General features: G+C 42.4%; 1 protein-coding gene across 1 annotated transcript; it reads right to left on the bottom strand.

The window, feature by feature from the left end:
* Nucleotides 1-762: 762 nt before the first annotated feature.
* Nucleotides 763-24,779, bottom strand: LOC148998855 (nudix hydrolase 1-like). Its single transcript, XM_089141667.1, has 3 exons — nt 24,690-24,779; nt 3,689-3,905; nt 763-1,210 (listed from the first exon to the last, which is right to left on the bottom strand). Exons 2-3 carry the CDS (start codon nt 3,822-3,824, stop codon nt 906-908), a joined length of 441 nt encoding a protein of 146 aa, XP_088997793.1. The 5' UTR covers nt 3,825-3,905; nt 24,690-24,779; the 3' UTR covers nt 763-905.
* Nucleotides 24,780-25,338: the final 559 nt, after the last annotated feature.

The raw sequence follows: 25,338 nt of genomic DNA, 5'->3' as shown, positions 1-25,338 counted from the left end.
GCACTCAACCCTTCTAATAAGAGGATTGTTTCTATAGAAACTTAGAAGTTATGAACTGGGAAGTACATCATTTCATTAGGTTTATTGAAGGATGTAATTGAACTTCGTTTCCCTTCCATTTTCCTTTTGAGATAGTTGTTACATTAATTCGTTCTCTGATACTTATTTATTGGACATTATTTCCTTTTTCTCATTGATAACGTTGTGTGGATTATTATGCATTGTGGTATGTAACTTGTCTTGTGATTGTAAATCACATCTACGGATATTCGGATGAATTTTATATTAATGGGTGGACGTCATAAATACCAAATGACACCGGAAATAACATTTCTAGGGTGTAACTTAAAGGCTTGAAAGTGAAGATACACTCGAAACCCATGATGCACAAATCCAATGTCTAAATACCTTAAAGAAAATGCCTTTGGTACATTTCAGCTCCATCAAACTCGTGACTATAGCAGTCTTACAAGCATTCATATAATCTTCTTCAACAAATTCTCAACATAAATAACGTTGTTATTCACAGAACATCTACAAATCTTTGCCACTTGCACTCACAAGATTCTCCTAAATTCCTAATACATATTGAGTCTCAGTGGCATACGTCAATCTTTTACCAACCACTGTCAAGTTGAATTGCAAATACTGAAACAGATAAAACTAGATTTTTTTTTTGGGTGAAAGATAGAACTAGATTCTTCACCAAAATATATAAAGTGTCTCCGCTAATATTCTAACCATCACCTCACATGAAAAATTTTCAAAGTTAATGGTGACCTATGAGGGGAACCCATCTTTTATTTGAATTTTCATGTAATAAAGTCCTTAGCAAAGTGGCAACTTTGACACAAACCAAATAGAAGAGGGAGACAGAGCCTTGGCATTTCGCTGGCATGGTTCCATTAGGATTCAACAATTGGCAAAGGATTGAGGCCACTCTTCACGACGGTCTCCAAAGGTCCAAATAGCAGCTCAAGTAGATGATTCCAGTCAAACAATTCCCAACCATCACACTTGGTGGGCTCCATGTTTACGGTAGGTTGTAGAGCATCCTTCAAAACTGCACGCTGGACTATGGTAACATAATGCGAGGGCTTAGGCTCTTGCAGAAAGACATTATTGGTGACAGTTAAGAAGTCGATCTTCTCTATATCCAAGCCTGTCTCTTCCCTTACTTCTCTCGCTGCACATTCCTCAAAATTTTCCCCTTAAAAAATAATAACAAATCGTAAGTAAATTAAAAAAAAGAAAAAAAAGAAAAAAACTGATGACAAAAAAATATTTTCAACATCCCATGTATTTAGTCAATTATTTTGTTTACCCTTATTGGAATTTGTTCCATGTCAATGGTGGATTAGTAGGGCGGTTAAAAACCCAACCTCCCATGGGGAGATCTTGGGTTCGCACCCATCTGGCGGCACATATATTGGTAATATTCCCCCCCCACCCTATATATAAACTCTTTAATTCAAAAAAAAAAAAAAAGGGTAATTTTCATCTGGACCCCCTGAGGTTTGGTTTAGGTCACTTCTAGTCCAGTTTAAGTTTTCTTTTGCATATGGCTCCCCTGTGGTTTTAAGAAATGATTAAATAAGGACACAATTACCAAAAATAGTTTGTTTAATAAATTTTGTGACAAAAATACCCTTGTGTCTTTTGGACTTCTTATCTATTAAAATAAATAAATAAAAAGCTTACCAAACTAATTCTTCACAGTTAAAAAATAAATAACAATTGCTCTGCAACTTCACAACCAAAGGAGGAAGACAATTTAAAACTTTTGTTCCCTTTCATTTTTGTAACAATGGGGAATCATGGCAGATTGATTTCACACCGCCATTTCTAGAGGTCGATCTTAAAAGCAACTTGAGTTTCTCTTCTGATGATTTTGGGATTTGAGTCCTTAAGTTCCTCAAGCCTCACCTGCTCTAAACTACAACAACTTCGCTGTGCAGAACGCTTACAACAAGATGTTGAATCAGGCCAACAGTCTCAGTGTCAAACCTAACAAGAGAGTGAATGATGATGGTTTAACAGTTCCTCAAATCAGCCTCCGTCCTCCAAGAGGTTGAAGTCTTACCATCCCTTTTGTTAATCCTCATATCCGACTAAAACTCTTTTGTGTGTTTCTATCCTATCCCATCCATTTGGTTTGACCGTTCTTGTTTTGTTCACCCAAACAGAAATCCCAGTAGTTGTAGGATTCTTACTTGTTAGGATGGCAAAGCGTGCATGGAAATAAAATCAAAGTGGGAACTGGGAAGGCAAATGACAAGATTCCATTAATGACCTATTGGCCATGAATCCATGAAGAAACCCAAAGTCACTTAGTGATAAAAGAGTCAATTCCAGATGTCTTTAGTTTTTACAGCAAATCTACTCCATAATGGAATGTATGATGTATCATGGTTAGAATTTCGGAGAGTTCGTCTCTGGACTTAGAACCAGAGTTTTTTGATTTTTGAGCTCAAGAAATGGAAATTATGGAATCTTTGTTCGGATTCTCGCTTTAACACTAAATTGTAAATGTGCACTTGATCTCGGTCATTCTGAAACCATTTTTACAGATTTTCCAATGCCAAAGATCAAAGAATTTGAATATCGATCGACCAAAAATCTGATAAACTCCTCTTATTATTATTAGATCTTAAAAGGAAAATCAGTGATTACATCATCCACACTAAATGAGAACCATGAGGGTTTTCGCATCAATTTTATAACAAAATCTGTATTCTAAGCATGCAAGATGAAAACTTGTATTGAAGAGACACATGATGGATTTAAAGCAGACCATTTGTCTTCCTCCGGTTGTGAAGTTGCAGAGCAATGTTCTTCTGCAACTGTTCTTTGTTTTCAAACTCCATTGTTTTTATGAGGGAATTAGTTTGGTAAAGATATTTATTTATTTTGATGGTATCTATTTTAATAAATTAAAATAATAAAAAGAAGTCCAAAGGGCACAAGGGTATTTTTGTCACAAAATTTATTAAACTAACTATTTTTGTTAAGTGTGTCCTTATTTAATTATTTTTTAAAACCACAAGGGAGCTATATGCAAAAGAAAACTTAAATTGGACTAAAAGTGATCTGGACCAAACCTCAGGGGGTCCATATGAAAATTACCCAAAAAAATTTGTTCTATCATGCTTATATCCTTTATTCATGTGACTAAATGATTCTACAAATTGTATTTTAAAATTCTTATATTGTTTCCTTTCACCTTGAAATCTCTTCTAATTTTCAAGAGAAAAATAAAGAAAACAAGAGTAAAGAGACAAATAATTTTGAAGTTCTTTTAGTATTTTCCTCACTTAGAAGGTTAATATGTTCTCTTCTAATGTCAGACATATCAAGGAATTTGTAATAACAAAATTCAAAGGGTGTAAACATAATAGTTTATAAATCCAATTGATGTATATTTAATTTGCTGATAACATGTTTTTCTTATCTCCATTGAAAAACAATGAATGGAATTTAAAGAGATATTTAGATTTCAAAAGGGTATGGATTATTCTATTTCATTAATTGTCATTAGGAGTACCAAGAACATCCCTATAATATTGGAGAGAAGTTTCTTCTCTCAATATCTCTACTACTGGATCAATAATAGGCAACTTCATCCAAAAGAAAATGACAAAAAAGCATAAGAAAATTAATGTGATATTTTTTGAGCAACCAAAATTACCAAATTCAAGGTGGCCACCAGGGAGAGCAAAGCAAGAGTCGTTAATGGAGCCCCGCCGCTTCCCCAATAGAATGCTTTTCCCACTTATTATGAACACCACAACTCCGACTCTTGGTGCTGGCGCGGTAGCTTCCATTGACGAGCAGCAGCTTATCGCTTTACTAGTTCTTTTGTTTTGGTGAAGTATTGCTTTCCTACTTTGCACCTCCAGCTTGCCCTAATTATTTATTATATGTAAGAATTCACCTCAAAAAAATTAGCATATGAAGGAATAGTAAGAATGATGAATGTCAAATATGCTGAGGTTCCTCAATATGTGATGTTGCCTTCCAACTAGTCAATACTTTGTAGTAACATTATCCTCATGTTTTTTTTTTTTTGGATGAATATATTATCCTCATGTTTCATCACCCCAAATTCAGGAATAAGGTTCACTTCTAACTACAAACAAGCTAAACCCTCCTCTTGAATGAGTGGTCGAGGGATGTGAGGGTAGTGCTACTAGAAGTTAGACTCATTAGAAAAGTTTGTCAGTACCTCTCAACGTCACCACCATACAATAAGCAATCCCATTTTATCAGATTTTAGTGGCGGCTTCCCCACCCGCCCAAAAAAAAAAAATGTTTCATGGAGAGGAAGGAAATAATGTTACACACCAGCCATGAGAGGATGGGATCCCAACTGGGTATCATAGAGTTGGGTTCATAACATTATCCTCATGTTTTGTCACCACAAATTCATCAAGAGGGTCCACCTCTAACCAATAACAAGTTAGAACCCTTCCAGAATGGGTGGTCAAAAAGTGTGAGGGTGGGTAGTGCTATCCAAAACTAACTCACTCCAAAATTTTGTTCCCATAGCACTGCCCCTCAATATTACCACCATACAATAGGGGTTCCATTTTGTTAGCTTTTAGATGTGGCTCCCACCTGATCGTTCATGGAGAGGATGGAAGTAATGTTATACAGCATCCTCGAGAGACTATGATCCCAACCGGTATCATAGTGATGCGTCCAAAATCTGCTCAGCCCTTGGATCTCCACGTGATGTCCTGCAAAACGAAAGCGTCAGATGTGGCCCGACCGCTGGGGTCGGGAGTCCACCTCCGAAGGCTAAGTCAGTTGATGAACTTAATCACAAACGGCTCTGCTAGAAGCACAGAGCTAATGAATGAAGAAACGGGAAAGGTGATCTAGATAGCAGGACGATGATAGTTTGGATCTATCAGTATGTATCTGAACCTGAGTCTCAGATAGTATTCTTTTTGATCGATTGATCCGTCCCTCACCTTGTATGGTAGTGAGGTTTATATAGAGTGTACCTTCGAATCTCCTTCGTTGGATGCACTCGAGCCTTCTTCGGGTAGTCGTTGGATCTTATCAATGAGATCCGTTGAGCGATAGACTTCTACTAGTTTGGGCTAGTAGAGGACTCCTGAGATAACCGTTAGGTTATGCGATAGTTATAACCTTTGATGATGATTATCCGCAGCCATCAGTTTGAGTCTGCTGTCATCAGGGTGATTACCCTAATCCATAAGTAAGATTAGGGCACGCTTGCAGCCGAATAATCTTTCTTCTTCAAAGAAGCCATCTTCTGGATCCGGTTCGCTCGGGAGCGATTCGGTTTTCTCCGTCTCGACCGGGGTCGAGGGTCGGACCAGGTATGAACCCGGTCTGATCATAAACTCTCCATATCATGAGCCCCCCAGACCAAGCGTTCGGTCGATCCCGAGGGCTTGGTTTTTAACTGGGTTCGTCGTCAGGTGATGATCTCTGCGTGCTTCATTAAATGTCATATCACATTTAATGCGGTGGTCACTTTTCCTCGAGCGTTGTGAGTGTAAGGCCACGTATCTTCGTTGCAGTTGATCTATCGTGGCTCACGTCATCCAAGCGACGGTTTCCAAACGCCTATTTCGGATTCGTGAGTTCAAACTTTCAAAACGTCTTTCAATCTTGATCGTTGATTTTGAATCAATCTCGATCGTTTAGATTCCCAAACACTTGTGCGGGAGTTTTAAAAGCGGTTCGTTGTCTTCGTAGGTTTCATTCTTCCTGTCTGGATTTGAACCTTTGTTGTCTGCTTCGCGCCTTCCTGCTCTCAAGCTTCCGTCTCACCGAATCGGTAAGTTTCTTGGTCTTTTCTTTTTGTAGTTTACTTGTAACGAGTAATGGCGGACGATAGGGCTTCTTTAGTACCCCATGTTGGTGATAGCGGTGATGCTTTTGCTTCTCCTGCTCCCGAACAGTCGGATAGTGATAACAAAACCCTAACCGTCCTCTGGCAGGAGTTCGCTGAAGTTTCTCAAAAGGTTTTGAAAGAAAAGCCGAAACTTCTCCTCTCTTCCTCGGGTTTGGATCTTCCAAGATTGTCGAGTCTTCTAGGCAGCCTCGAACCTCCGGGTCCAATGGTGGACCTGGCTCTGTTCCTTCCATTTATAATGGAGAAACCCTTCTTTTAGCTGTCCAAGATTTTGACCTTCCTTCCTCTTATCAGGTTAGGGCTCCCCACCCTGATGAGAGGGTTGATTCATCCCTTTTGGGTGAATTTTCTCTGTACATAGATGCACTGGAAAGCGGGGTTCGCTTTCCCTTTTTTAATCCTTTGTTCTCTGCAGTTTTGAATCACTGGAACATTTGTCCCGGAATGCTCCTCCCCAATAGCTGGCGTCTCATCGTCGGCTTCTTGGGTTTGTGTTTTGAGCTTGGCATTACGCCATCTCTTTCTCTTTTTGTACATTTTCATGTTCTTTCTATCTCCCATCCTCCCGGATGGGTCTTTCTTTCCAAACGCAATAAGGCTGAACTTGATTGGAGGGGCAGCATCCTTGTCAAAGGAACTTGCCCTTTTAATCACAAAAGATGGCGCGAACGATACTTTTTCTGTCGAGCGCCTCCATCAGATCTTAACTTCCCGACCACCTGGAGGAGGTTTACTTCTTCGTCCGAAAGTAACCGGGGCCTTCCCTTATCCAAAGAAGACGAGGCGGCCATCAGGAAGATCAAATCCATTCCGTGGTATCAAGAGATACATGGATATGAAATGGAGTATAACTCCATCCTTCAGATCTTGGGGCTTGGCTCATTGTGAGCTTCTAACCATCATCCTTTGATTTGACTGAAGTGATATGTCTTGAATTCGATTCTTGTCCTTCTTCTTTGCGGTGCCTCCCCGAACGAACCCCGAAAGCCTGCGGGTGAAGGCCGCTAGGGCCGTTGTGACAGCCGAGCAACGATCGCCCATGGTCTTGATCTGCAGATCAAGAGGCTTCTCTTCCCTCTCCCGACCCCTCTTACGGGGGTATCAAGAATATCGGGCCGTAGCTGATGCTTCGGGTAAAGGGAAGAAACCAATGGTGGAGAGGGCTAACGTCTCCTCCTCCGTCCGAACCAAGAGGAGGCATGACACAATTGATGCTCCCTCCAACAAAAAATCCAAAGCTTCGACGGATGGTGAGGAAGTCTTCATCCCCCGTGGACCCCGAAGATGACCGACGGGATCACTCGAGATCTTGAGAAAGCTGCAGAGTGGAGCTCCCTCGGTCTTGCTCCTTCGATCGCCGGGAGTTTGAAGCCCTGGATGACACCTCCCTTGTTAGTCAATCTACAAGGTACCGGTCTTCTTGCTTACTTATGTTTTCATAATTTCTTATGACTTCTTCCGATATCTTCCGTCTTCCCGGGAATGCTTGTGTTGAGCTTTTATCAACACATGGAAGCATTGAGCCGGGTTGGTCGCACCAGCTCCTTGCTTGCAAACTTGTGAAGAGAAATTGGCCAAGGCCAATTCCGAAATAGACCAGCCGACTGCAGCTCTTCGTGGAGCTGCAGAAAAAGCATGAGGAAGAAGTGATCTCCCTCAAGGAAGCTCTTGAAGCTTCGAAAATTCGTGTCTCTGCTGCCGAGCGCGAGGCCGGAAGCAAAAAGGCAGCTGCCACGTTGTTTGGTGACAGCTTTGAAATCAAAAGTAGGGAGCTCGAAGAACATCCGAAGTTGGCAATCCCTAGCAAGCCCGAGCATATAAAGCCGGACCTTCGGAAGGAGTGCATTCGGAAATACCCGAACAGCGTACCTTTCTCCGAATTGCTAGGTTTCTACAACATTCGGGCTTATCGCATGGGGCAAAACGACGTTTGGGAGCAGATCCTTGGAACGATCCCCGACTTCGACACTTGCTCCTTTTCGTGAGGTATGCCACCCGAAGTCTTCGGGAAAGTTGGTATGGATCTTCCGGACCGGGCTCGGGGAGAAGATGATCCTTTTCCAGCTGACCCTCAATATGAGGCATATCCGAATGACGAGCCGGCACTTCCGGAGGAGAAATCACAAGCCGAGTCTCAAGTTGTTGCTGTAGAGGATTCAGCCGATGCCACTCTTGAGGAAGGCTCTTCTCATGGTCCCGAGAAAAGTCCTCCCGACCCGGGGTCCCTCGGGCAACAATGGAGAAAAGGCTTAGGGAGTTGTTCTTTTGTAAAGATGTACCCTCAATTTAATGAATAGACATTTCTTTATTTATGTTGGCCTCAAAATTTCCCCGTCTCCTGCCGAAGTCTTGCCTTGAATATCAAAGTATTAATGATAAAACTTATCACCTAACTTTTCATTCCTCGCCGAATAATGATCTTATAGAAATATTGTGAAGATGTGTTTCGGGAAGATGTGTTAATCTTCCCCACTACTTCATTTATTGCAAAGTCCGCACGTTTCCCTTCTCGCGAAGTTCAAACGTTTTCCGCTTTTTGTATACCATTCACTGTTTCCAATGAATCGGAAATACATCCATTATTTTAATGGCAGTGCGACGATTGGAGGTTTCTCTGCATCAGGTGCTCGCTTCCATATGTTTCCATGTGGCATCCCTTTGACCGTTGATCTTGCTTTTTGCGGATTTCGAAGCGTTGTTTCGGTCTGGGTCGTCGGTTGTCCTTAGCCTTCAACCGTCGTCTTATACCTTAGGCTATTTAAAGCCTTCGTGGGTACTCTCCATCTATCCCGACTTCGCAAGATAGATTTGCTAAAGTGCCAAAGCAACCTTTCGTCCTTCGGCTCGCTTCCGTATTCCTCGTACTCCAACGACGACTCTATCCATTTCCCGAACAAGTGAGTTTTTTGATTTCTCATCTCTTTCCCCACTTCCCCCGAAGTAAACCGCACAGTAGTTATACTTGGGGTTTAGTTTGTTGGTGCAGTCAGAAGCTTTAGAAAACTAGGGTTTCCCCATTGTTGCTTTGTCGTTTATTTCTCGTCGATACGGCAGGTTTTTTTTGTTGTTTTGCATAGTGGCTCCCAAGATCAACCCGAACTTTATCGAGCAAAATCTTGCAAGAAAAGGGTTGCGTCGGTGGTGGTTGGGGCCGGTGTGGTGGTTTCAGCTAGTGAATCCTCCAAGCGTAAGGCGGCTCGCTGGCGGTGAATCTTCAAGTCGATTCCCGCAGCTTCGTTGATGCCGTCTCTACGCCTCCTTTGCCCGAAGTGATCGCTCGTCTTTCCCGGAAGATCTTGATCACTCCGTTGCCGATGGTGCTGCCGGCACTCCTGCTGGGTGAGCCTGTTGGTGTGCCTATTGGTGCACCCCCGAAGAAGACTCTTCGGGCATCCGAGGCAACTATGTTGGCGTCGATGAAGGTGTGGTCCCAGCAGTGCTGCTCCTATTTCTAACTCCGGTGCTTGTTTGGCATCCTCCTCCTCTCCTTCGAGTTGGAGGATTTTGCCACCAGGGAAGCGCCGTCGGGTGACAAGTGATGAAGCTCGGCCTTTGCTTGATGTAGTTCATCCTTCTCATCCTTCGCTTGAATTAGTGTCAAACGAGTTTGACAGAGCGTTGGAATGGTGTACTTGCTGCTCGAATGACTTCGAGAGCGCAGTTCTTTCCAAACTTCCAGATGAAGTCTTTACGAAGTCACTTTGGTGATGTAAGTCTTTCTTCATTATCCTCTCGATTTTGAAAAATTACTTTTCTGCTCCTCGCTAACTCGAAAGTTGTTTGCGGGAGTCTTCTTTGTAACTTCCATAACCAAGTGGAAGCGATTACTAGACTCGAGTAGGTTGAGCAATGAAGTTTCTAGGCTTCGGGAAATCTCTGAAGCTAAAGATGTTGAGATTGCTCGCCTTCGGAATCTAGCTTGGGAGGTGGCGGGGAGAAAGAATTCGATGATTGGTCGTCTTCGATCGGACTTGGATGATGCCGGGGAGAAGATCAAAGCGACTGGAGCGGACAGTTGGAAAGTCGGGAGCTAAAGGATCTGAAACATTACCCGGAAGGCAAGTGTCGTTCCTTTGCCCGAATCCCTTCCAACGATGTTCGCAGAGCTGCGTCTTCAAGTATTTACACAAGTAAGCCTTTTGTTGATATGCTGAATGCTTATAACTTGCAGGCGTATCGGGATGGTGAGAACAAAGTATGGGAATCAATATTAAGGAAAGATCCTCATTTTGATACGACTCCCTACGGTCTTGTTTGCCATCCCGATGTATTTACCGACACGGGTATTCCTCCTCCCGACTGGACCAAGGATAAGATTGATCCTCCACCTTCCGATCCAGATATTATGCAATATCTGGAAGATTCTCTGTTTATTCTCCGCTGGAAGAAGTCAATTATGACGAGCTTGTACCGAATGCGAGTTTGTTCGAGGACCATTCTTCTCCTGGACAAGCTGGACAAAGAGTATGAAATTGCGGAGGATTTTCTGAATATTGAAATATTTTTGTAATCCTCATTTATTCTCTTCTTTTCCTTGACTCCCCACCAATGGTTGACTCATATGTTTGTTCTAGCAAAGTCGCGTCGATCTTGTATAACTTGTTAACAGTCACCTGTAATGACTTTCTTCTTTGATCAAAGATTGTATCCAGCTCTTGTAATTATTTTGATACTTGGCCTCTTTGGATCTTCCGAAGAAATAAGAAATTACTTTATCTTTGAACTTTGCTAGCCACTTGAATCGCCGTTGCATTAGGTCTTAGTTGTCTGAAACAATGCCTTTACTTAAGGATTTCCGGAGAAATACAATAAGTCTGAGAAGGAACTCACTCGGGTTTTAAACCGATGCCTTATACTTAACGATTTCCGGAGAAATACAATAAGTCTGAGAAGGAACTCACTCGGGTTTTAAACCGATGCCTTATACTTAAGGATAATTCAAAAATTCAATAAGTCTCGAAGGAACTCACTCGGGTTTCAAACCGACGCCTTGCAAAAGGAACTCACTCGGATTTTCATCCGATGCCCCGACTTAAGAAAGTTCGAAAAATTTTCCATAAGCGTTGAAGTGTTGAAGGACCCACACGAATTTTCATCCGATGCCTTATAGTTGGATTTTGTTCTTGAATGTGGTGTATGATGCCCCCCAATCAAAAGATAGTTTGTTGAAAGCCAAACATTGCATTGATTGAGTTGAAAATGATTACATCACGAAAAAAATTGAAATCATCCTCAACGATAAAACTTTTTGAGATGCCTAGCATTCCACGAACGATCCAACTCTTTCAGGGAATCTATGTTCTTCAGCTTGTTAGCTCCTGAACCGACCGGTTTCACAACCATATAGGGTCCTTCCCAGGAAGGGTCCAACTTTCTTTGGTGACGCGGGTCGGAAGCTAGGGTGTTTCTCAACACCAAATCTCTGGCTAAGTACCGACGATTCTTCACTCGAGTATTATAATGAGACGCTATCCTTCTTTGATAATGTTGAGTTCGTGCTATTGCCTTTGCCCGAACTTCGTCCAACAAATCAAGACTATCAAGCAGTCCTTGTTCATTTGCTTTTTCCTCGAACTCACAATCCCGTAACGTCCCCGCCATTATCTCCACAGGTGCCAATGCTTCGGATCCATATGCCAACCTTGAATGGAGTTTCTCCCGTAGGTGTTCGAACCGTAGTTCTATAAGCCCACAATACATTATGTAGTTCTTCGACCCAAGAAGCTTTGTCAGCTTCGAGTCTTCTCTTTATTCCTTCCAGTAGCGTTCGGTTAGTAACCTCTACCTAGCCATTGCTTTGGGGGTAGCCATTGCTCGATCATATATGTTCCACAGAATTGCTCAAATTGTGGACAGTCGAACTGAGTACCATGGTCGGTGATAATTATCTTTGGAATCCCAAAGCGATATATGATTGATTCAAGCACAAATTTCTCCACTTTTTTCTCGGTAATTGTCGCCAGGTGCAGGCTGTTCTACCCATTTTGTGAAGTAATCAATTGCTACTATCGGATATTCCCGTCCGCTTTGATGCCTTGGTGAATTTGCCCATGATATCAATTCCCCACATTGCAAAGGGAATGGGATTTAGAATTGAAGTCATAATTTCCGCCGGGCGCTTCGATCTTGTAGCATGAATTTGACAGTTACTACATCGACGAACGTAGTCCATAGCAGCCTCTTGGATCTTAGGCCAATATAACCCAAGTCTTAGAATTTTGTGGGCCGGGGCTCGCCACCCATGTGAGCGCCACAAATTCCTTCATGAACCTCGGCCAAAGCTGATTTTGCTCCTTCGGGGCCTATACATCTCATAAGGGGTCCAGCATAAGATCTTTTGTATAGTCTCCCATTCGCAATGACAAATCTAGCTGATCGAATCTTGATCAACCTTGCCTCTACTTGAATCCTCGGGTAACTTGTCATCTCTTAGATATTCGATTATTGGATCCATCCAAAGAACGTTCCGCTTCAATATAAGAAATTTCTTTCTCCCGATAACTTGGAAAAGTTACCTCTTCAATGTAGACCGAAGGGTCTAGATTCTTTTCCTTGGCATTGGCTAGTCGGGATAGCTCATCTGCCACTGAATTTTCATTCCTCGAAATCTGAGATATCTTCAAATTCCGAATTGGTTTTGAAATGCCTGCACTATCTCCCGATATTTTTGCAAGCGTGGTTCTTTAATGCCATACTCCCCCTGGACTTGGTTGACTATAAGCCGAGAGTCGCTATAAATAGTAACATCTGCAATAGCTAATGCCTTTGACAACCGAAGTCCTCGCTTATCGGGGCCTCATATTCCGCTTCGTTATTACTTGCATCAAATGCGAATCTTAAAGCATATCGAATAATAAATCCTGCTGGACTTTTTAATAGAATTCCAGCGCCTGCTCCATCTTTATTACTCGAACCATCCACATATACCTCCCAAGTGGTTGGTATAATGGGATCCTCAATGGTGGGTTCCACTTGGTGCGGTAGTTTCTACTACAAAGTCGGCTAATGCCCGAGCCTTGATTGCGGTTCACGGGCTTAAAACTCACTTGGAACTCACTTAGCTCAACCGACCAGGATACCATCCTTCCGGACAAATCGGGTTTGTTAAGAACTTTACTAAGAGGAAAAGTTGTAAATACCTCAATTGGATGAGCCCGAAAATATTGCCTTAGCTTCCCGGCGGCCATCATGAGAGCCGAGCACGCTTCTCAATCTGCGAATATCTCGTCTCCGCATCTAGCAACACGTGGCTTACATAGTAAATCGGCCACTTGTTTCTTATCTTTCTCCCGAACAAGTACTTGCACCGACCGCCGAAAGGGATGTCGCTACATATAGCTGTAATATTTCCCCCTTCTCCGGTCCGGACAGGATCGGTGGTTGTCCAAGTGCTTCTTTTAATTCCTCAAAAGCTTTCTCGGCACTCTTCAGTCCACTTTGCTTCCTTACTGCCCTTCGGTCTTTAAGTGCCTTGAAGAAAGGCAAGCATTTTTCTCCGGACTTGGAGATAAATCGATTTAAGGCAAGACAACTCTCCTCGTCAAACATTGTACACCCCGAACGGTTTTGGGAGCCTCCATATCAATCGAGCTTGTATTTTGGCGGGATTTGCCTCAATTCCCTCCTGTGATACCATGAAACCCAAGAATTTTCCCGAGGAGACTCCAAAGGCACATTTTTCGGGGTTCAACTTCATTTGATGTTTCCTCGATCGAGAAAACCTCGATCAAATCTGCAATGTGATTTGCTTTTGTAAAGCTTTTCACCAAAGCATGTCGTCAACATATGCTTCAACATTCTTTCCTATCGGCTCTTTGAAAATCTTGTTGACGGCCCTCCGATATGTTGCTCCCGCATTCTTCAGGCCAAAAGGCATGACCTTGTAATAATAGCTTTCACGATCAGTCATGAAAGCCGTATACTTCTCATCCTCCTTATTCATAAGGATCCGATTATACCACGAGTAGGCATCCATGAAACTTAAAGTTTCATATCCTGCAGATAGCATCTATCAAGAGGTCAATCCGAGGCAACGGGTAGCAATCTTTTGGGCAAGCTTTGTTTAGATCTCGTGTAGTCTGTACACATCCTCCACTTCCCATTCGCCTTTTTCACCATCACCACGTTGGCCAACCAAGTTGGGCACTCGATTGGTTCTATGAAACCAGAATTCTTAAGTTTTTCAACTTTGTTCCGAACGGCTTCATACTTTTCAATAGAGAAATTTCTTTTTTTTTGTATCACTGGTTTCGCCTTAGGGTCTATCTAGAGTTGTGCTCTGCAATGGCCCGATCGATCCCGAGCATGTCCTCAGCAGACCATGCGAATACAACCTTATTCTCGTTGAAGAAATAACTTCAACTCATCTTTAAACTCTTCCAAATTGCTCGGACCCGACATAAGTAATCTTTTTCTCATCCTCGGTACACAGCTGGATTTGCTCCGATTTCTCCACCGGTTCGGGCCTTTGCATCTCTGTCTCTTCCCGATCATCTCGAACTTCTATGGGGAGGGCAGTAAACCTTCTTCGGACCCTCCTTGTCTTTTAAATAGGCAACATAACACCGCCGAGAGATCTTCCGTCGGAGGAGACTTGACCGATTCCCATATCGGTCGGGAATTTTATCTTCAGGTGCTTTGTCGAAATAATAGCACCTATCTTGGATAAAGATGGTCGCCCGAGAATCATATTGTAGGCTGGTAGTTCTCGAACCACCAAAAAATTGATTCGGACAGTTGTTTCTTTAGGAAAACTTCCAATGGAAAGATCCAACCGAACCGATCCTTCCGCTCTGCCGAGATGACCCCGCAAAGCCATATAGGTGTGTAGATGAAGGTTTCATCAAGTCCTGATCCACCTTCAATTTTTGATACACTTCGTAAGAAATTAGGTCAGCTGCAGACCATGTATCAATCAATACTCTATGCACTTCCCGCCGTGCAATCTCTACCTTGATGACTATAGCATCATCATGAGGTAAACAAACGTCTCTTTCGTCTTCTTCGCTAAAGGTGATAGAATCTTCACCATTCAGCTTCTTCCGCTTCTGCGCCTCTCCGGCTCCAACAAATTTGGATTTGGTTTTTAAACTCCGGAATGATTCGGGCTCTGGACCCCCGAAGATGGTAAGAATCGGTGACCGAGTAGCAGCTTCAATCACCTCCTTGCCTTTTTTAGACTTCGGGGCTTCCCTCGATCGTTCTGAACTAACCGAACGATCCCTTTTAGGGGCAGCCACACGTGGCCCACATGGCTCCTCCCTTCTCCCGCTAACAAAATCGGACAGATGTCCCCGAGATATCAATCTCTCAATATTTGCCTTCGATGACGACGATCGATAGTGTAATGACCATAATCCTTGTGGAATCGGCAATACTTTTCCCGATCCTGCTGCTCTTCGGGTTTCAAAAGAATTTTAGGCGGCCACTTCAAAATACTTTTTCTTTTGAGGATATTCAAAATATCGGCCCGAGGAGCATTCAATGGAGTGTACTCACTTTTACCGGGGGATCTTTGGCGCCAAGGTTGGGATCTTCCAACCTGATCGCGAACATTCTTCTTTGGCTTCGCTTCGCTCAGGAGCCTTTTGTTCCTTATTGGAGACTTTATTATCTCCTTGGCGCGCATCTAGAATCTCCATGACTTCAGCCTCGCTTCGGCATCTCTGTACCAACTCAAGCATAAGTCGTGGGTATATCCCGTAGTAATAACTCCAGGAGTTTCCGATTTGTGAGTCCTGTGAATAGAGCGGTTCGGCTACTTGTTCATCCAAGTTTTCTATCTCCATCATCACTTTGTTGAATCTTTTCAGAAACTCTCTGATCGATTCGTTCTTTCCTTGTTTGACAGTAAACAAGGTTTCTTCCGTTTTCTTGACCTGTATCCCACTCTGGAATCGCCTATGAATTGCCGCTCCAGTTAGAGATGAACCGAAAACCACATAAAATTTCATCGAAATTACACGAAACCGCCATGGTCTCATTGGTAATAGCCGATGTGAGCTGTTGGATCTCCGAAGCCATCGAATGTTGAGAAGGTAGGCAAACGAAGTTATGGGGAAACCGATATCCCGCAATTGGCTCAACAAAAGGAGTCTTCCGAATGACCGAGTAAATATCCTCGCTTATTCTTCCCTTAGCCAACTGCCCTAACTTCTCATTGATGTTGGCCAATTCTTGACCAATCTGGGTCGGGTGATCTTCAGCAATACGATCACGACCTCGATTAACACGATCATCACGTGCTACTCGATCATCACGAACAGCCCGTCCTTCACGAACGTTTCTCTCGTCACAAACGCTTTCGATCATCACGAACGGTTCTTCGACGGTGGGTGAGTGAGTTCTTACCCCAGTATCCAACCTTGTATTTGAATCGGTTGTACTCTCTTGCGGTCCGTCGAACCGATCGCCTCGCCTTGGTTGATCATCAATCCTCCAAAGTCCTCGGTCTCCTTCACGGAAATTCTGATCAACATTCCGGTCTTTAGCCATTCTTTGGTCACGTGGTATTTGGTCACGTGGCAATGCACGTCTCCCTGCATCGTGTTGATCAGGTTCTTGTGGTAAAACCACTCGTCTGGTGAGCACGCGGAGTGCTTGGCTCACCTCCAAGAGTTGAATCTTTACCTGATCCAATTGATCTTGGATTGTATCGGGGAGGAAGATTACGTCCTCCCTGGCCATCATCCACCTCGATAGGATTTTGGCTTTCCTGGGGAATATCTGGATTATTCACCCTAGGTATCTGAACACCGGAATTGCGTTGTGCAGCGGTTGCTGATCTAGTCACCATGGCTTTTTCAAGTCTTTCCCACAGACGGCGCCAAATGATGCGTCCAAAATCTGCTCAGCCCTTGGATCTCCACATGATGTCCTGCAAAACGAAAGCGTCGGATGTGGCCCGATCACTGGGGTCGGGAGTCCACCTCCGAAGGCTAAGTCGGTTGATGAACTTAATCACAAACGGCTCTGCTAGAAGCACGAGCTAATGAATGAAGAAACGGGAAAGGTGATCTAGATAGCGGACGATGATAGTTTGGATCTATCGGTATGTATCCGAACCTGAGTCTCAGATAGTATTCTTTTTGATCGATTGATTCGTCCCTCACCTTGTATGGTAGTGAGGTTTATATAGAGTGTACCTTCGAATCTCCTTCGTTGGATGCACTCGAGCCTTCTTCGGGTAGTCGTTGGATCTTATCAATGAGATCCGTTGAGCGATAGACTTCTACTAGTTTGGGCTAGTAGAGGACTCTTGAGATAACAGTTAGGTTATGCGATAGTTATCCCTTTGATGATGATTATCCGCAGCCGTCAGTTTGAGTCTGCTGTCATCAGGGTGATTACCCTAATCCATAAGTAAGATTAGGGCACGCTTGCAGCCGAATAATCTTTCTTCTTCAGCAAGCCATCTTCCGGATCCGGTTCGCTCGGGAGCGATTCGGTTTTCTCCGTCTCCACCGGGGTCGAGGGTCGGACCAGGTATGAACCCGGTCTGATCATAAACTCTCCATATCACATAGTGTCGCTGTCGGGTCTACCTAATTGGAGGGCTTGAGGTATCAGCATTAGTCTTTGTATAACTACAACAATTCAGTCTCATGATCTCATCGCAATTAAGTCTAAGTCGGTTTTATGAATTATTAGAAAAAAATTCAAATTTAAGGATTCCTTACATTTTAAACGTTTCTTTACAATTGAAATCCCGTTACTCAGGTGTATGATGATCCGTGATAGACAAAATCATAAATTATGCCAAGATATGTCGATAGTTATCTATTTAAGAAGTTGACTTGCTGCAGATTTCCATCAATGAAAAACATTGACGAAAGTAAGAAATATTATCAGACACAATAAATGAAAAAAAAATGATTATCCAAACAGCGGTAGCTTTTTCAAGAAACACTAAAAGAGCACAACCTCAAATCAATAGTCCAGTGAACAACAAGAAAAGAAGCAACGAAAACAGAGTGAGACCGAGGAGGAGAAAAAGGGGGAAAGGGCACATCAAATAGAAACAACTTTCTGTAGCTCATCCACGGTAAACAATTAAAACTGTTGGAATTTATTAATATGATTAATAAATTAAATGCCCAAGGGCAATATTGGAAATTCACTATTAGGGCGGTTACAAAATAGGGTTATATATTTTGGTAACCACCGCATTAGTGAGTAAGTGTGTGATTCATTCGCACGAGATTTATCTCTGAGAAACGGCGGCTCCATCTCTCTTAGAATCGCAGGCTTGGAAATTTTTTCCTTTCCTCGTTTTTGATCTTCATTCCATTAATCCACGACATTTGGGTTGTGGATATCATTCCCTTTCCTAGTGATTGTGGAATCGCCCGGTAGAGCTTTGGTGGTTGAACGAGAACGTGGATCTAGACTTCCGCTGCGAATACTTCATAAAAGGGAAAGCGAATCCAGGTAAGGAATCTTTCCCCCATCAATTAAACAATATTGATATATATGGAGTATTACCAACATTGGCATCAGAGCCATTGGTTCCCACGTTTTTTGTTCCTCCCCATTGTTTAATTTTATTGTATGGATCCAATGGGAGGATCAAGAGTTTACGGAGAATCCAGGGTTTAATACGAAACCCATGGGAGAATTGATAGGGTTTTGGAAACCCTTATGTTTTGGGTTCGAATCCGAGTAGGAGATTCTTGAGAATTTCCCTTGTAAATTTTTGCATGAATTGATTACCCATGATAATTAATTTTGTTTAAAATTTATTGATAGATTTTTTTAATGTATTTTTGGATATTTTTTGAGTGAAAAAATGTGTTTTACCGTTTTTTGGAAAAATTTCGTTCATAAAAAAATCTAGAAAAAAACGCCATTTTCTGGTCACAGAATGCCAGACGGATTTTCCGTCTGGGCAGACGGTCATCCGTCTGGGCATAAAAGACAGACGGCAGTCCGTTTGGGAGATGGATTTTTTTGGATATTGGTCTGTCCAGTTCAGAATGTGTTTCTAACTTACTGGACACCAATGGCCCGACAATCTGTGTGGTGTTTGGGCATTGAGGGCCTAATGGGGCCTAGTGGGAGCTAATGAGGTAGAAGTGTTCTGTGTGAACCACCTCATAGCTTTAACATGATTGCATGTTTTATTTTAATAAAACTATTTTTTATATATGGGTTTATCAATCATGTTTCTTGCACAGAATGAAACTAGTGTATAAGTCTATGTGGGTTTGCATGAGAATTTGATTGAATGTTTGTTAGCATCTCTTTTGGTTTAAATGCTTATCCCATAGGTTGACTATGCTAGTGTGATTTGCTGTTGCTTGAGTTGTGTTTTATGCTAGAATAGTTGAACTCATCCTAGTACGTAATGTCTCTAGAATAAATGGCTGCTACCAAGAGCATTGTTGCTAACTTCGCGAAAGGAGATAAACTGAATAAGAGGTATTATGACATTTGGCACCGAAAGGTGCAGTATCTCCTAGAAGAACAGAACATGTTGGAAACCGTAAACTAGACCATGTCCCCACCTGAGGAAGGTACCACTGCACAGTATTGTAGGAACCTTGAGCTTTACAATGCCTGGAAGAGGAGATACCGGGTAGCTAGGATTAGTATCCTAAGCACCATGAGGAATGACCTGATGCTTCGGTTTGAGAAGCATAGGACTGCAAAGTCTTTGTGGGAGGCTGTGAAGTTTTAGTATGGAGGGACTTCCACCACAAGAGGCTGCCAGCTTAGACTCACATTTGACGGTTATAAGATGCGCCAGGGTCACACCATGAGGTAGCATATAACCATCATGTCTAACATGATTAGTGAATTGAGCGCATGTGGGCGCCAGAAGATTGATGAGGAGCAAGTCTCTGCGTCATCAGGTCATTGCCTAAGTCTTGGGAGCAAATGAAGATCTTCTTGACTCATGTTGATGAGGTCAAGACATTTGATCAAGCTGCCAAGCACCTTGAGCTAGAGGAGGATCGGATGTTGGCCGATGTCCCTCACACTGAAGTAGTTGCTGCTGAAGCAAGCACTAGTAAGGGTGCAGGCTTCAAGCGCAAGAAGGAGAGAGCTCAACCTCAGTGGTCTAGGCAAAGTAACGAGAGGTGGGAACAGAAACAAGAGTGGTTTATGAGACATGGTTTTAGAGTTGTATTTGAAAACAATTCTTTGGTTTTGTATCCGGGTGATACGGTTTATGGTTATGGTTTTCTTCTGAATGGTTTCACTGTATTGGATACAATTGATTATTCATTTAATTCTAGTAGTGCTTTTGTTTGCCAAGATACTATGTGTATTGTTTCTAATTTGTGGCATGCTAGACTAAGACATATTGGTTTAGATAGGATGAACAGGTTGGCAAGAGAAGGTCTCTTAGTCCAAGGTTCACTATCTGATTTGCCAACCTGTGAGTCATGTCTAGCAGGAAAAGCAACTAGAAAACCATTCAAAAGGGCTTTGAGAGCCTCTCTTCCTTTAGAACTTATCCATTCAGATGTGTGTGGACCCATGAATGTGCATACTAGAAAAGGACAGTCTTATTTCATCACATTCATAGATGACTATACAAGGTATGGTCACATTTATCTAATTTCTCATAAGTCAGAAGCTCTGGAATGTTTTAAGAAATTCATGAGCTTAGTTGAGAATCAGTTAGATAAAAGGATTAAAACTCTTAGAACGGATAGAGGTAAAGAGTATCTCTCCGATATGTTCAAAGGGTTATGTGATGAAAAGGGGATATCTAGACAACTTACTATTCCAGGGACTCCACAACAAAATGGGGTTGCTGAGAGGAGGAATAGAACCTTGCTAGACATGGTGAGATCCATGATGGCGCAGGCAAATCTACCCATCTCTTATTGGGGAGATGCTTTGCTGACTACGGCCTATATCCTCAACGAAGTTCCAACTAAATCGGTTCCTTCCACACCATATGAGTTGTGGACCGGAAGGAAGCCAGATTTGAGTTACTTGCGCGCATGGGGATGTGCAGCATATGTTCACTCTAATTCTCACCAATATGGAAAGCTTGGACCCAGAGAAAAAAAGTGTATCTTTGTGAGATATTCTGAACCCTCAAAGGGCCATGTCTTCATTGGACTAGATGAGAGTGAGAGGAGAACGAAACTTGAGTCTAGGGATGCAACATTCTTGGAGAATGATTTTCCATCTCTTTCAGGAGTTAACAAAGAATCATCGGAATTCTTTGAGATACAAGATAGTGGTCTTGTCACTCCAGGGATTCAGATTCTGGATAATGAACCTGGGGTTCATCTAGAAGATCCTAGTGGGAGTGGGAGTACAGATGTGATAGCTACCTTAGACGGTGAGCAATCTGACATGCACTTGCGCTGTAGTGGGCACGGGCTAGTTCCTCGTCGACGTTTCGACATAGAGCATGAAGCCTACATGGTAACTCCTGAAGAGATCGACTGTGAGATGACTTTAGTCAATGAGCATGAACCAAAGAGCGTGCATGAAGCTCTTGCGGGGTCAAGCTCAAAGGAATGGTTGAAAGCAATAAAGGAAGAGTTGGAGTCGATGAAAGTTAATCATGTCTGGGACTTGGTTGACTTGCTGCCAGGCCGAAAGGAAATTGGGAACAAGTGGGTTCTCAAGATCAAAAGAAAGGCGGATGGATCTATTGAGAGATTCAAGGCTCGTTTAGTGGCTAAGTGCTACACCCAACGAGAGGGCATTGATTATGAGGAAACTTTTTCCCCTGTGGTTAGGTTTGCCTCAATTCGCCTCATACTAGCCATTGTTGCTCAGTTGGACTTGGAGCTTTATCAGATGGATGTAAAAACTGCTTTTCTCAATGGAGAACTTGAGGAAGAGATCTATATGGATCAACCTCAAGGCTTTGAAGCAAATGGACTTGAGCGCAAAGTGTGCAAGCTTAAGAAGTCCATATATGGCTTAAAACAAGCATCTAGACAGTGGAATGTGCGCTTCCACCAAGCTATGATGGAAAATGGTTTTTCCATGCTTGAGGAAGACCACTGTGTATACACCAAGAGATCTGATAATAATTATGTCATTCTGACACTGTACGTAGATGACATACTTATGGCTAGCAATAGCAAGGAGCTATTGGAAACCATTAGGAAATGGTTGTCCTCCGTATTTGATATGAAGGACATGGGTGAAGCAAGCTATGTGCTTGGTGTCAAGATTGTCAGAAATAGGCAAAAGAGATTACTGGGTTTATCTCAAGAGACCTATATTGACAATGTCTTGACGAGACACCAAATGCACAACTGCAAACCAATTAATACTCCAGTGGAGAAGGGTTTGCATTTGAGCCTTGATATGGGTCCTAAGACTCTAGAGGAGAAAACCAAGATGGAAAGAGTTCCATATTCCAGTGTAGTGGGTAGCCTTATGTACGCTATGATGTGTACTAGGCCGGATATTTGTTATGCAGTGGGTTTGGTTAGTCGATACCAATCAAACCCAGGCATAGAGCACTGGAAAGCAGTCAAGAGGATATTGAGATATCTCAGAGGAACGAGTAACTACATGGTGTGTTACCAAGGATTGTATTTGTGCTTAGTTGGCTATAGTGATGCCGACTGGGCTGGAGACATTGATGAGCGCAAATCAGCCTCTGGATATGCTTTCTTGCTGAATGGCGGGGCCATTTTGTGGTGTAGCAAGAAGCAGACTTGTATATCCCTCTCGACCATGGAAGCAGAGTATGTGGCATGCTCAACTGTGGTTCAAGAGGCTGTTTGGTTGAGGAGATTCTTCGACATACTGGGATTGTCATGACATCCAAAGAGGCTGCCCTTGTCTACTGTGATAGTACGGCAGCTCTTAGCTATGTCAAGGACCTCAAGTATCATGGGAAGACCAAACATATACAGTTGAGATATTACTTTGTTAGAGACATTACATCAAGGAAGAAAGTTGTACTTAAGCACATATCTACTAGTCAGATGGTAGCTGATCCTCTTACCAAACCTATAGCCAAGGATGTTTTTATTTCTCATGTAAAATCCTTGGGCTTGCGTAGATTGTGACTTATTTTTTTTGTACTGAGACTTTCTTATTAATGAGTAATATGAGTTCATTCCAACATTTATTCTTATTCACTTTCTGTGTGATTGTGTTTCTTCTAGCATAAAACAAGATATGTCAATAGGCAAGAGAATGGCTCACTCACACGAGCATTCGCCTCTGGCGCCTTGGAGGCAAGCAGAGATGAGACGGATTGTGAATGACTTTGTGTAGGTCAATTCATAATCATGATGTCACCTTGATTTGGAATCAAGATGAGTTTCCCTATTGTGAAGAGAATCGACATGAATGTTCCCACTATTCATGTTGCCTATAGGAGCCAGGTGCGAGTACTTTATGTGGCGCTAGGGTGGCGACAATAAAGAAACTCAGGTTAGGCGCAAGGGGTTGCGACTAGACTAAGACCTGTATGGTGTTGAGATGGACATACGTTCTATTGTATATAGAATGCTCCACCATAGCACATATATCATACTATGTGTGCTTAACGATCATTGGAAATAAGAGGATAGATCCTTGCTCCTCTCATTGTGAGTCCTGGACCTTATGGTCCATTAGTGTTCTTAGTGACTTTCGACGACATCATGAAACGAAGGGTTGATGTGGCTACTTTGGGGTGTTACCTATGGTTATGATTGATTCGACCTACAGGGGCACTACTGGGAAAGGAGTCAATCCTAAGTGTAGTGATGGTCTGGGGCGAAAGGAAAGGTTTGATTCAACTGCACCCTAAAAAGTGTTTGCTGGTGCCAACTGTATGTGTTATAGTAGTGAACATTTTAAGGACAAGAAGGTGATCTCTCAGAGGGATCGAGATACCTTTAGTCTGGTGAGTTTGAATAAACCTAGGACACTGTGTTATACTAATGCTTATTTGATTTGTTTCTATGAGTGATGTGCCATTCTGGCCTTCTGGGAAGGTTTCTAGTTTGGGGCTCACGCGTAGGTATATCACCGGTCGCACAACCCATTTTGCCAGTATGACTTGTGGATATTAGTGTCTGGGACACAGGTGGTCTATGTATCTGGGATACATAGTGAAGAGATCAATATATATGTATATCTGGGATATACGTGTGTCTGGGACACAAGAGGTCTATGTATCTGGGATACATAACAGAGAGATTGAATATGTATATCTAGGATATACATGTGTGTCTGGGACACAAGAGGTCTATGTATCTGGGATACATAGCAGAGAGATTGAATGTGTATATCTGGGATATACAAGTGTGTCTGGGACACATTGAAAGATTAACACTTGCCCTTGTGCAAAGTGGGAGCTGTTGGAATCTATTAATATGATTAATAAATTAAATGCCCAAGGGCAATATTGGAAACTCACTATTAGGGCGGTTACAAAATAGGGTTATATATTTTGGAAACCACCGCATTAGTAAGTGTGTGATTCATTAGCACGAGATTTATCTCTGAGAAACGGCGGCTCCATCTCTCTCTCCCTCTCTCTTAGAATCGCAGGCTTGGAAATTTTTTCCTTTCCTCGTTTTTGATCTTCATTCCATTAATCCACGGTATTTGGGTTGTGGATATCATTCCCTTTCCTAGTGATTGTGGAATCGCCCCGGTAGAGCTTTGGTGGTTGAACGAGAATGTGGATCTAGACTTTTGCTGCAAATACTTCATAAAAGGGAAAGCGAATCCAGGTAAGGAATCTTTCCCCCGTCAATTAAACAATATTGATATATATGGAGTATTACCAACAAAAACACCAAACTGTCTCAGATGAATACAAACCATAAAGAAAGTTCTGAACTTAGCGATGAAAGCAGAATACCTTAAATCTCAGTCTCCTGAATGACGTATCGTTTCCGATCGGAAGAGTAATAGGGAGCTGCAACAAATTCTACAGATCGTCAAAATTCACACAGAAATTCACACTAATAAAAAAAGTGTTAGCTATCATCGATCTAAGGCCAAACCAAAATCAACTCAAGTGAGAATAAAAGTTAAAGGGGGATAAATCGAGAATCTACAAACCTGAGAGATCGCGAAATGACCCTTGAGTTTGGGAGCTTAAACCAAAAACTTTTCGGGTTTTTAAGAAAGAACAAAGAAGAACGGGGAGAAACACAAGGGTTTATAGAAACATTTGGTAGTACTGCATAGTGTACGATCTTTTAGCAGAAAGACAGGACGACAGTCGGATCAGTGCTTCTTATTTAAAGCTTGGTAGTTTCTCATGGTGGGTTTGAGCGGAAAGTGGGAAAAATAAAATAAGAAAAAGAAGGGTCATGAAAGATGCATGGGTGATTCGTCTGACTATTTATTTATTTTCTTATCTTAATGGATCAACACAATAAAATGAGAGAAATGAGAGAAACGACAGACACGAAAGATTCATGAGGGATTCTTTTGATTATTTATTTATTTATTTTCTTAGTTTAGCCAATCAATGTTTTGGACAAGTGAAGGGTGATTGGATT

The sequence above is a fragment of the Hakea prostrata genome, unplaced genomic scaffold (genome assembly GCF_041222555.1).
Source record: "Hakea prostrata isolate BN-2017 unplaced genomic scaffold, UWA_Hpros_2 contig_109, whole genome shotgun sequence".
Classification (NCBI taxonomy): Eukaryota; Viridiplantae; Streptophyta; class Magnoliopsida; order Proteales; family Proteaceae; genus Hakea; species Hakea prostrata.
Note: the sequence above shows the minus strand (reverse complement) of the source record. Positions and strands in the feature narration are given on the sequence as shown.

Coding starts and splice junctions, on each gene's coding strand:
- LOC148998855 (XM_089141667.1), bottom strand. CDS start 3,824: ATGGAAGCTACCGCGCCAGCACCAAGAGTCGGAGTTGTGGTGTTCATA. Junction 1,211..3,688: donor TGGTGGCCACCTTGAATTTG/GTAATTTTGGTT, acceptor TTATTTTTTAAG/GGGAAAATTTTGAGGAATGT.